General features: G+C 39.1%; 1 protein-coding gene across 1 annotated transcript in view; it reads right to left on the reverse strand.

Annotated features, from left to right (window-relative positions):
* Window positions 1-13,260, reverse strand: part of UNC80 (unc-80 homolog, NALCN channel complex subunit) — a 216,839-nt gene that overhangs the window by 148,807 nt on the left and 54,772 nt on the right. The window contains exons 13-17 of the mRNA XM_064287438.1: window positions 12,989-13,135; window positions 8,410-8,557; window positions 5,969-6,117; window positions 3,496-3,662; window positions 2,654-2,752 (exon numbers count right to left, since the gene is read on the reverse strand). Of these exons, the coding sequence (XP_064143508.1) occupies window positions 2,654-2,752; window positions 3,496-3,662; window positions 5,969-6,117; window positions 8,410-8,557; window positions 12,989-13,135 (710 nt within the window). The remainder of the gene's footprint in view (window positions 1-2,653; window positions 2,753-3,495; window positions 3,663-5,968; window positions 6,118-8,409; window positions 8,558-12,988; window positions 13,136-13,260) is intronic.

Genomic DNA, 13,260 nt, shown 5'->3' on the forward strand with positions numbered 1-13,260 from the left:
AGATTTTATCTCCCAAAATCTCACCAGAGTACTAAATATCCTTTTAATACTTATTTTAGACCAGGAATCCTATTTATCAAATATGGTATAAACTTAAATCGGCTTCCTAGAATTTGATTTCTCAGCTACTTTTTCTCAAATGATCACAAGGCATGAATCATTTCTCACCTTTGGGAATGTGTGATACAAGGATGAGGGGATGATTACATGCTTTGAATAGAAAAACATCCAAGGAGGCTATCATCTATCAGCTTTTATCAATAAAATGCTACATCAGCTTTGTCCAGTGGGTGTGTATCACTAGCGAGTTTCAGAGAAACAAGCACATAAAACTGCTCTTAATAGCACTCAGTTAATGTGACCTTTCTCTAAAGAGGAAGGACTAGGCGAGAAGGAGAGAAGAGGAAAGACAGAGAGAAGCTAGAGTGGATGCCAGGCTCCAACAACCGAAGTGAACATCCATCTCTTTCCATTGCTGAACAGAGGACATTTGGCGTGCTCACCACCTGGGCTCCCTCAGGTCAGGCAGCAGTTCCATATTTGATATTCTATCATGTTCCTCCAGGTGGAAGTATTTATGCAGAAGCATATTACAACATGCATCTTCATTCAAGGAAAAAACAGACATGTGCTAAAAGCTGAGAAAACACCTGGTGTTTATGGAACGCTGGACAAAGAGAAAATTATGGAATCTAGAAAACTTAATTATCTACGAAGATAGATAGCCTTATTTTTTACATCTGGTTTGTCTATTAGGTCATTCTTATTGATCAGGTTAGCTCAATAATTGTTGGTATTGTTTTTTGGGAAAAATCCTTCCCTCTTTTTTGGATAGACTTTCTGTGTATAAAACCCTTTAAATAGTCTTGCAGCTATTCAGCTACAGAAGTTTGCCTTTCACATGATTTTATTTTTCCCTAAAGCTTATATTTGGATTTTTACCTTGTCCTTAAAAGATTCCTAAAAGGGAAAACAAAACTTCAATTTTGAGAAAGAAAGTTAAAGACAACAAAGCTTATAGGACTAATGAGGAACAGGTAATTCTGTCATTTCATTCTCATTCATTCATTTGTGAAATATATATCAAGTCCATACTATGGGCCAAGCCCCATTTAGGCATTGGAGCACTGTTGTTGTTGTTAGCTGCCTTGAGTTAGAGTTGGCTCTTGACTCAAAGCGCTTCCATGCACAATAGGATGAAATACTACTCAGTCCTACACCATCACATGATTCGTTGGAGATGTAATCATTGTGATCCACAGGGTTTTTATTGGTTAATTTTTGAAAGCAGATTACCAGGCCTTTCTTCCTAGTCCATTTTAGTCTGGAAGCTCTGCTGAAACCTATTCAACATCATAACAATATGTAAATGCATGTTTCCACTGACAGATGGGTGGTCACTGAGCATGAGGTACACTGGTCAGGAATTAAACCAGCGTCTCTCCCATGGAAGGCAAGAATTCTACCACTGATCCACCAATGTACCCTCACTAGAGCTATACCTGTTGATATTGAGTCAATTCTGACTCATTGCAACCCTACAGGACAGAGCAGAACTGCCCCCAAAGGGTTTCCAAGGCTGTAATCTTTACAGGAGCAGACTGCCACATCTTTGCCCTGCACTGGAGCTATAATGGTAAGCAAAACCCACATGGTCCCTGACCCCATGGAGTTGATTTACTTTCCCCTTGATTTTCTCCACCCAGTTAGGGGTAATCACTAAGATTTTGAAGCACTACAAGAACTATGTGGCTTTTTTGTTCTTAAAAGGTTTTATTTGTCGCTGTGAATTACTGAGGTCCTGTTTGATGACTGTGCACTTCTCTGGTTCGATTTTTCTGAATACAGAAAGGAGATACCATAACACCTAGAATACCCTGAGAACTTTCTTGAAGGACATTAATTTAATAGTGGGTGAGGGTTTTGAGAAATAAAATTATGTACCGAAAATAATGCTCATGCTTTAAATATTAATTGCACCATTTGCAGGTAAACAATTGGTCTCAAAGAAGAATAAATCTAGATGAGCCTGGCATAGAGGTAGGCCATGTATTCAGTGTCTATAATAACCCTCACATTTTCTGCAGGAGCTAATTTAAAGATGCTTTAGCTTTTCCCATTACAGGAAGTGGAAGTAAACTGATGTTACAGAACACTGGAATGGATCTCAGGAGAAGACCAAGGTGAAACGGAGTGGCGTTTATGTTTGAGCTAAAGCTGGACAATAAAAAAAAGTTTTTCTCACTTTTTTTTTTTTAGTATAATATCATTGAGCATGTTGACGGCTATTCATATATTTACAAAAAAAAAAAAAGAATTTATAAGTGCTTTGAAGTAGGAAAGTGGATAGCATTCCCATCCCACCACGTATGTACGTTATTTTTCAAATGTATATGCAGGAATGTGCATGAAAGCAGAAGTGGGCAGAAATGGAGGTGAGAAGTGCAGTTAGGGGCACTCTTCCTATAAGCATGAGGTTGGTTATTTGCTTTGGGCTTGGAGAGAGCAGTGGTACTGGAAATGCAAAGACGAGGGCAGACGCAAAGCAAAGTTCAAAGAAAACACAAAAGAAAATCAATAGTTTGGGAAACAGAATTTCTTCTAGTGGGAAGTGTTCAGCCCACTGATTGGAGATAAAACCAACGCCACTTACTGCTCTGGAGTCTGTGAGGGGCGACCAGACATGAAGCTGCGACACTCTTCAGGTGCGGAGGACACCTGGCCTTTATCTGCAATGCTTCCTGCTTCTGACCTATCAAAAGGTGCATTCCACCAATCACAACAGAGCAGGACAAAAGAAACAACCAAACTAGTTGCCATTGTCAATACTTCCTAATACTTCATTAAGAAAAACACTCTTTTACATACATCTTACTTGGCTCACAAACTCTATGTCACCATGAGTCTATGTTGTAGAAAATGTATACCCGACCTTGCTGCCTCATGGCCTAACAATACCATCTTTGTTGCAAGCGTAGTCATTAACTGCAAGGAGGATTTTAAACATAGGAGCTTCTTTTAATCTTTGTAAGTAACATTTTACGTAGCATGCATAAAAGCCATTCACCTTTACTAGAAGGATAAACAAGGTCCTGCTCAGCAATTTGTCTTTTGCCTCATTTAAAACATCACTTACTGAATGGAATAATATGGAATTGGTAATTGCTTTTCCTTTCTGAAAAAAAATTATCTGTAGAAATGACTAAAAACACAGGAACTATTTTACCATATTATTAAGAACTATGAAGTTGAGTTCAAGTACATGAAAGTTAAGGCACAACCAATTCCTACAGAAACTATATTTATTTGACAGTAAACTCACTCCTTTTCTAAGCTGCAGCTCCACTACCATCAGTGATACTACTTACATAAGATAGGTCTTCAAACCTGCCCTGAAGTTATAGCATGTCGAGGACCACACGGACAGTACAACAGAAGATTATGTTCTACTGGCATAAGGCAAACACGAATATTTAGAGAGTTCAAGCCTCCAACCTTTTACTGCTTGTGGGCTTAGATTCCTGTTCATTCTCCTCCACCTTCTTCCCTGGTGCTAACTTCTCTGCACTATCAAGCAAAGCACTGAGGGCTACTCTCCTGAAGACATTTCCATGAGCCTCTTTGATAAACTGGACCAGTTGGCGGATGTCACAATACAGCCCCTGTTTGGAGGCAAGAGGAAGTTTGGGGAAAGAATGATAGTTGTGTGGTTAAACAGTTTTCACAGGAAGAGAATGAGAAGGCAATTCCTTAGGTTTAGATGAACACTGGATTGTAAAAGGAAGCAAATTATTACTGATGAAACCAATGGTATACTGCCTCTACATTATTTCCGTAGAAACGTTGCCAAGAACCTTGCCTGTCATCCTTAGTATGAAAAAGGATGGTTACCATGCTTCACATTCAGAAAGTTAACTGTGTCATTAGAAAGACAGTTTACATTTCTAATCATTGGAATCCCAATCTTTAATTTTCTTTTTTACTTTTGACTTCCAAAGAAATGCCTGTAAAAGAAAGGGCATCAGAAATTTTGTTTAGACTAGAGATTTCAGTGTCTCTTCAGCTTCTCCAAATTTTCTCTGTCACTGTGTTAAAATATGTTAAGTCCTCTAGACACTTCTAACAAATCCTAATCATTCAAAGGATGATCTATTTTGCTGGACAGATTTAGTAAATAATACGTATGTTGAAGCCCATTTGAACATGAACTTGACTATGAACTTAAGACTATGCAGGGCTATTTAAACAAATATATTGGGAAATAAATATCTAAAATATATATACAGGACTTTTTTTTAGCTATTAAGTTTTTTTATCTAGTATTTCTTCTTTTCTTTTCCCTCTTTACAAAAGCAGTTATTGTATTCTTTGCCTTAGGAGAGGTTTGCAATAAAGCAGAATGTAGAAGCTGAAAAAAAAAAACACGGACCTTCATGGCTTTGGTTTTTAAAACCTAAGACCATTAGGACAATTATGATCTCTACGAAAATAGATCTCTGAGGAACATGGAGAGAGTGACTGCTGGGTCCTGTGGGAAACAAAGCCTTGTGCTCTTCACTCTTCATCTCCAAAGAGATGGCAGGAACCCCAAAAAGCCAAGGTTCTAGACCCGCCAGAGTGTGCTGACCCCAAGCATACAGGAGGAAGCACTACAAAAACAGTGGTGTAGACAGATGATTGAGATTTGGGAAGCCTCCCCAGGCCTGAGGTGCATTCTAAGACTTAGCCATCTTTGCACCACTCTGTGAAGTGGGGAACTCCAAGAATGACTGAGGTTTAACTTCTAGCCATTCTGGTAGGAAGGGAGGTTCAAAGTCAAACTTCAGATCATTTAACGAAAATTAAGAAATGCAGTATTTCTTGTAGACGTGAATGTGTAGATTGAGATTAAAAGCACTCACATATTTATAGTCAACTTGTCAAATTACTGGAGCCCTGCCTGGTGGTGCAATGATTACAGCTCGGCTGCTAACCAAAAGGTCGCCAGTTTGAATCCACTGGCTGCTCCTTGGGAACCCTATGGGGCAGTTGTACTCTGTCCTATAGGGTCGCTATGAGTTGGAATTGATTCGATGGCAATAGGTTTTGTTTTGTCCAATTACTACTTGCTGTGAGCAAATGGTACCTGTGTTATGCTCAGGCTTCAAGAACCTCACTGAATTGGCTTTGTCACTCAGCAAAGTTAAATACCTTTTGGTTTGAGGTTTTGCTTTGTTTACGTCAAGTTAAGTGAATGGTTTCAATAGTTTAGAACAGATTAAAATTATTTCCTTGATTTAGGTAGTTTAGCATAGTATCCATATATGCCAATAGCCTGATTTCTGCATAGGGGCCATAATACCTAACAGATTGGTAGGAGAGAGAAATGTTCCTTTACTACTGAGAGGCCTGAATTCATCTATTCACGTCAGATCTGGCAGCCTTAATGTACATCTTAGTCTCGCCAACCACGATCTCCTTGGTAGCAATTAAGTACTAACCTTTTATAGCCTGGTTCCCACCCACACTACCTGTGGCTTTGGTGGTTTAATTAACACAGGCTTTTTATAAAGTATAGCTGAAAGGTTACAGTGTGCAATAAAAGAACAAAAGCAATTTCTGCAGCATATTTCCACTAAGTTTTAAAAGAAAATAGGGTTTCAAATAATGCTTGGTGTAACATTTTAAAATACTTTATAAACACACACACTGTGCTCCAGCACCTTCTCTGATGGGCTCAAAGTACCTTGTAACTTTTCCACAAGTCACCACAGAAACTCTGAGATGGAAAGGAACCATAAATTAATCTGCAGATAGGATAAAGAGTAAGAAAAAGGAGGACTGTGTTGCTCAGGGTTCACCTTAAGTTACTGGTGACGTTGGGGAAAACAGGTAACTTTAAAGTACAGAATTTTAGTCTCCAATGTCACTTCCTTTCCTCAGAACAGAGACTGGGAACTCCTGTGGGAAGAAAAGGTGAACGCCTCACCAGGTTCTCAGGACTGTGCAGTTCGTGTGTGGTTGATGCGCAGCGTGTGATGAGGGACTTAAACATGGCACTGACGATAATGCCTTCCACGTTTTGGGCTGTGGATTTGTTGTCCACCGTGGTGAAGTTATTTCCAAACCCAGCCTTGTCTGGAATGCAAATGTACACGTTACAAGTAATCTTTCCGTTATGTTACCCAGTTTAAAGGAGTAATGAATTACTTGGCAACCGTAATTAATGAAAGGCTACAGAAAATAAAAATCAGAGGATTAAAGACACCCCCCTGGTTGACCAGTCTCTGTGTGGGCTTGGGCATATTGAACCATATTCTCCTTCAGGGTCTTTACTATAATAGATCCAGCCTCATTTGTGAAATGTTTTGATTGATAAATCTTAGCAATGAAAAGTGAATCAACGTTGACATTAAGACCTAGAGTTTTTTTTTTTTTAAAGAGGTGATTGTGTAAAAAAAAAGAAAAAACAAAGAGAATAATCTACCAAATGGCTTCTCAATGGAGAAACAGTTAACTGATTCAACCTTCTTGGTGCTGAGGAGTACTGGCTTCTCAGTTAGAATAGTTCAGTCTATCACAAGTAGAATGAGGTGAGGTTGACCAGGTGAGCTGGGCATGGAGAGGAAGAGGCAGGGAGGGGCTTTGTGGGGGACTCACTCAGGCACTGGAAACAAAAAGGCTAATGGGTCTTGCCAAGAGCCGCCTAGCCCTCCCAGCAGCTTCTTGCTCACTCCCAGAGACTCCATGGGCATAAAACCCAGTACACAGAGGGAAAGCCTGCACCTCCCTGGGAGCCACTTCCTTCTAACTCATACACATGTGAAATGCCAGGGGGTTGAGGCCGTCACCCTTGTGGCACTTTATGCCAGTTTTTCACGTATCTATGGACCTTCTGCAGAGAGGATTTTGTGACCTTGCTAGAGGAGTCCTCGAGGTTTGTGAGCCACCCGTGGGCTGTGGGGAAAGGGCGTGTGTGGCTCCAGGAATGATCCGATGGGACTTGTGCCTGGCTGATTCACTGGGATCCACGTCTCAAGAATCCCAGGAGGAATGCAGCACACTAAAGTGATTGCGCTTTATTACTAACGTCTCACTGACTGACAACTTACGGGGGGGGGTGGGTAATCTTATCGATTTTACATTACAGAAAGAATGTGCTTTATTCCATGCTTATAGTTTCTATTTCCAATGGCTTAAAAAAGCAACAAAGCAACGAGTTTGTAATGAAGAATTTCTCTTGCAGTGTCTCAACTTAATTCATTGTTTTTTAATTTATAATGACCCTGGTTTAAAACAACTCTGGTAACATAGATTATCTGAGGGGCTCTATAAAGAAGCAGTATTTTCTTTTCATGTAATAATCAAATAATAAAACCTGGGGTGAAAACAGGAAAACGGCTCCTAAATCCATGAAATATATTTTCATTATAAATTAATCAACCACTATCGTGTATTGTATAAACAATAAAAGTCTATACTACGCAGTGATTGCTTCCCAGGTTCTAATTAATTTGCTCATTTTACTCAGCTCAGGCTTCACGTAGCACTTTCATTTCATTACTGCATTTGCATTCAAATGGTATGGGAGGCATTCAGGTCATCACAGATGCAGCTGGTGTTCACTGGTCTCCCCTTGCAATGTGGGTCTCTATGTTGGGAGTGTTCTTAAAGCCATGAAGATATAAACGAATTTGTGGGCCTATCCATAAATGGGAGCCCTGGTGGCATAGTGGTTAAGAGCTCAGCTGCTGATCAAAAGGTTAGCAGTTCAAATCTACCAGCTGCTCGTTGGAAACCCTATGGGGCAGTTCTACTCTGTCCTGTGGGGTTGCTATGAGTCAGAATCGACGCGACAGCACCTAACAGCAACATCTATAGATGTATTTGCCAGTCTTTAAAAATTCAGAATATACATGTATGTGTACATCAAAAATGTACTATTATTATGTTTACTGCAGTCATATGATTTTTTTTCTTTCCTGTTTTATTTTGTGAAAAAATTGCTAAGCATTCTCTCAGTACATAATAGTCCCTCATTGCATACTTGTGAACTAGTGAATATATTCTACTAGTCCTTCTAGTTCTACTTCAGTTGTCATATAACAGAAGGCCATTTAGAAAAAGAGAAGCCCCATGACTAGTGGTGTAATGATTGAGGGACCAAAGGTGAGGATGCCACAAGCTTGGCCAAATTCCCACCTGCTAAGGTAAGCTGTCCTCAGGAAGCCTCAAAAATATTTCATCAAAGATGATGTAAACTCACTCATACTTTATTACAAACACACATGCACACACACACGCACACACACACACACACACAAAACTTTTCCTCTAAATTCTATCCCCACAAATTTAGTGTGACTGCAAAATACTACCTGCTCCACTTCACAGCAATTTCTCCTAGAACTCAGGTGTAGCTTTACTTACTGTCAGTGACCGGTTCCATACAAAATCCTAGCAAAGCATGCAAGAAGTCCACTACATTATTGAGAGAGTCCTTGTTCACATAGTCCCTCATGGTTTGTCGGAACTGCATCTTATCTAGCTTGTATAGCTTAGTGAGGCAGTTCTGGGCCTGCAATGAAGGAAGAAAAGTGAAAAAGTCACAAGTACCACCTTAAGCTACAGATACCGTTACCCTGAGACAGCTACGAGTCTCAGATGGCAAAGGCCTCCATCCATCCCAGCTGGCTGTTATCGGCCAAACCTACTGGCCTCTCTTGTCTGAATAACGAGAGGGCAGACGGAGGCTGAGCAGGAAGAGAGAGCTAGTTTACTCTGAGGGCTGCTCACCCAGAAAAACCCAAAGCCAACATCTGATGCTGGTCCTAGAAGGAGTTCGGTATTTGCACCAAGATCAAGATTTTAAGATCTCAGTGAAAAAGCTCGAAGTGTCAAATTTAGGTAAGTGATTGCATTGGAAATCCACATTTAGGAATTCTCAAAGGCTTTGTGCAATGGGAAGAAGCATACCGTTCCCATGGTCAGCCGCTTGGAAATTAAGGAGAGTTAATGGTATGATGGGGAGGAGGACATGGGAAATAGGTATCCAATGTCCTCTTAGATAGGCAGGAGGGAAAGGTCCTTGAAACATTTAAGAGACATAAAATCAAGACAAGTTTTAGTTGGCTTACTTATCTATGCGTATGCGTTTGAATGTGAAAGTATGGTATTTAAATAGAAGTTGGCTTAGGGCTATAAAAAGAAAGTGACTATTGGCTTGGCCCTGCTACTTAAAATTATATTTCCTATGACTCAGCAAATATTTTTCCCATGTGGGAAAGGGGAACGGAATAATTCTCACTGTGAGAACCAGTGAAGTACATGGCCACTGGCTGCAGAAGGACACAGAATGCTCAGATAATACCTGGGATTGTTAGAGTGCCTTCTAGCTCTCTCCTACCAGAAGAAGAAAGTAAAATTTGCATGCTACTTTACTGTATTAAAAAACATTTCTCGTATGTAAATGCATCACAACATCTCTGTGATGTGAATGAGTGTCCCAATATTAACAATTGAGGGAATTGAGGATTTTGTCTAATTTAATACAGCATGCATTATAGAAAAGCCAAAACTAGAAGCCAGGATCTTGCTTCCTAATCCGTGGTTATTTCTCCTAGAATATAGAAACCTCATTAATAGTTCAAATGATTGTTTGGGGGGAAATTATTTAGATACCCCCTGTTTTCCGAAAGGACTTAAGATGACTGATAACAGAGATCAGTGATATCTTGAAGCTGATGTCTGAATAAAAGAGATACAAGAACGCTTGTAATAATGAATTAAATGGGGAAATGACAGAAGATGACTGTGTGGGTTTAGGAAAAAGGGCTAAGTATAAAGAAGGATGGTTGCTGGGTGACAATCACCTTAATTGAGGACTGAGGACTTTGGACAACCAGGCACATGCATGGAAGTCAGATTAGGGAAGTAATCCCTGAGAATTGGTATCTTATTGATGGGCCCTTAATTGTGGCCTCAAAGAAAATTTAAGCTATATTACTCTTTTGACAAATCAAGACCCAGGGGGAAATTCTTGGAACTTTTTTTTGGTGGGGGGGAGCGATATTATAAATGGCTGTGACTTGGTATCAGAAATAGGCTTTTTGCTATAACCTTGTTATAATCTCTTATATTTGTATCACAAAGTCAGATGGATTGATATATTTTTTAATTTTTCCTTTACTAAACCCGTTGCTGTTGAGTTGATTCCGATTCATAGGTCCCCTGCTCTTTACAGAAGCCGATTGTCACATCTTTCACCCACGGAGCAGCTGGTGGGTTCAAACTGCCAACCTTTCAGTTAGCAGCCAAAAGCTTAACTACTACTCCACCACGGCTCCTTAGAAGACTGGAAATTAGGAAATTTTATTTCCAAAGAGGTTACTGGTTGCCAGATCTCAAGTAAGCTCATTTTTTCCCCTTACAAAACAAATGCTGCTTTCTGTAGAATGAAGTTTGCAAAGCACTTAGGTAAAATATGTCCTGCATGAAAATAAGTATTTAATTATTATCCCATAAAGAATTTGTGAAGATCTCCATCGCAGTATTTGCAAAATACTTGAAATCCTTGGGTTGAAAAGCCCCGAAGTACAAATTATCCTATCTTCTTTATAAAATACACACAAAAAGGCATAATTCCAATCTATTCTTCAGAGTCTATTGGAATGTCTGCATGAGTTATTGGAAAGTTTAAGCAGGAAGCAGAATATCAAACATAAAATATTTTGACTGTGAATAAATAAACTTCTCCAAGAGAGATATAAAATCGTTAAAAAATGGATTCCTTTTTGCTAATTTAGGACTACTAGCTAATGATGGAAACCCTGGTGGCGTAGTGGTTAAGTGCTACGGCTGCTAACCAAAGGGTTGGCAGTTCGAATCCACCAGGCGCTCCTTGGAAACTCTATGGGGCAGTTTTACTCTGTCCTATAGAGTCACTAGGAGTTGGAATCAACTCGAGGGCACTGGGTTAGCTAATGATCAGGTTGATCTAAGAAACGTTGAGGGATTATATACTGAAATTTCTAGAAGCTTGATGATTATAATTGCCATAATCTTCTGTTTCTTAAAATAAAGATCTAGAAGGCTGAATCTAGTAGAGATGATAAATATTCTTAATATCTTGAAAGTTAAATAACTTCTGAAAATCCAATGCTAGAAAAATCTGTTATTATCTAGCTCCTTGAATTAAATGGAGCCCTGGTGGTGTAGTGGTTAAGAGCTATGGCTGCTAACCAAAAGGTCAGCAGTTCAAATTCACCAGCTGCTCCTTGGAAACCCTATGGAGCAGTTCCACTCTGTACTATAGGGTTGCTATGAGTTGGAATCAACTTGATGGCAATGGGTTTGAATTAGACATTTTCCCAGGAAAATTTTTCAAATGTACCATTCTTGGATAATATGTTTACTGAGCAGGAATTAGCAAATATAATTTCTACAATGAGTATTGAATTGAGATATAAGATAATAGAGGAGTTTCCACTTAAGTCAATAAAGCTGAAAAGGCAGGTAGAAAACAGGCTGGACACCCTGATGGGGAACATTTAATACTCTTGGGGAGGAAAGTGTGGTGGAGTATGCAGTAAGAACAGCCTCTAAGGTGAGCTCTGATCCAACTAGCCCTGCTTTATTCAATTCCAGGAAGATAGATTCTGGTTGTCAGAACCAATTTTTACCTCTACCCATTATATTTTAGTGTTTCATTTCATGGAATTGGTCTTTTACAGGAGGAATGATGTGGTTTATTTAACCTTGATGGCATTTATTCATACTATGATAGAGTTCAGTGTCAAAGATTAAAAATCACACATGCATATGAAAAATAGAGGCAATGTCAGCTCTCTATTGCATTATTATTTTTATTATTTACTTAAAAATCTAGATATGGTCAAAGTTTTCAAGTTCCAGAACTTAGAAATTAATTACTATTAATATAAGCCCCCATATACACATAATAAATTAATATAATACAACATAATAGAAAATAAATGAAAGGTGACAGACAGATAAATAGAAAGGCAGATAGATGATAAGTAAATAGAGAGCTAGCTAGCTAGGTAGATCAAACAAACAAATGACAGGAAAGAAGAAAGGAAGAAATTCAGCATGCTAATACTGTGTGAACATATCAGGACAAAACCTAATGCCAAGGAATCATGGCTGGCATTAGATTTTGACACGATCCTCAAACTCTGCCAAGATATGCCGAAGGGTTTTCTGGACTCAAATTGGTATCAAACCCTTATTTTTAAGAGAATGTTTTGTTATGATTTCCATTTAAATGTACATATGAGGCAACTGTCTCAGGTTGGACTTGTAGAGGTAGGTAATGGGTCAAGTTTGAAGAAGAAAGTAACAGTCAGCAGGGCAAATGAAATGAGCTGGAAAAATACCATGTCCCATTACAGAATTATGTCCGGCAAGCCTAAGCACAGAGTTTCAAGTTTCACACAGTTCAAAGGGACATGATCTCAAATATCTAGAAGTCAAGGTTCAGACTCAAAGCAGCCAGAAAATGACTAGCTACTTTTACAGTCCTGTTGTGTCCCAATAAGGGCCATTTTCCATATTTAAGTAAGAACAACAAACTAAATCCTATAATTTGATGCTTTTCTGTAATATAAAATATGCCTCTACTGTACCCAGGTAGGTGATTAAAAAGGCATTTGTTATAGACCATCTGTAGCTTGCTAAATGTATTCATCTCTGCAAAGTCTTTCAAGCTATAATTCATACTTTCCAATTATACATCCTTTTACCAACTGAGATTTGGCCCACCCAAGGCAGGGGGCAGAATTGTTTTCCCAATTAAACTTTCCTAAGTTTGAATTTTAGATGTCTGGAGATATCTTGTAGAAATTGCCAGCCACCCAAGACTGTGTTAATTACTGCTATGAAATACAATATTTTTCAGGGAACACTGACCCTCATTGTCAAAGGACTCATTCCTAAACTGGAGGAAGGGAAGAGGGAGAGGAAATGGAATCTACTTTAATTCTCTTACATTCTCTCGGAATACCTGGTGTCTCAGACGATCTCCAGAGAGCCCTCGGTGTCCCTCTCCGCAGCCATAGGCACATCCCAAAGACTTCACTATTTTGATGAGCATGGTTAGAGCAAGCCTATGGTTGCTTACAGGCGTGCTTTCATCCTATACCATGAACAAGAAAGAAACAAAAGTCTGTTTACTTTGCCATTGAGATCCCTTTGCTACTAAGATTCTAGTTTATGATTAACTCATTACATATATTTTACAGTGATCACCTGCAATTTTGG

This window comes from Loxodonta africana, chromosome 6, assembly GCF_030014295.1.
Source record: "Loxodonta africana isolate mLoxAfr1 chromosome 6, mLoxAfr1.hap2, whole genome shotgun sequence".
NCBI lineage: Eukaryota > Metazoa > Chordata > Mammalia > Proboscidea > Elephantidae > Loxodonta > Loxodonta africana.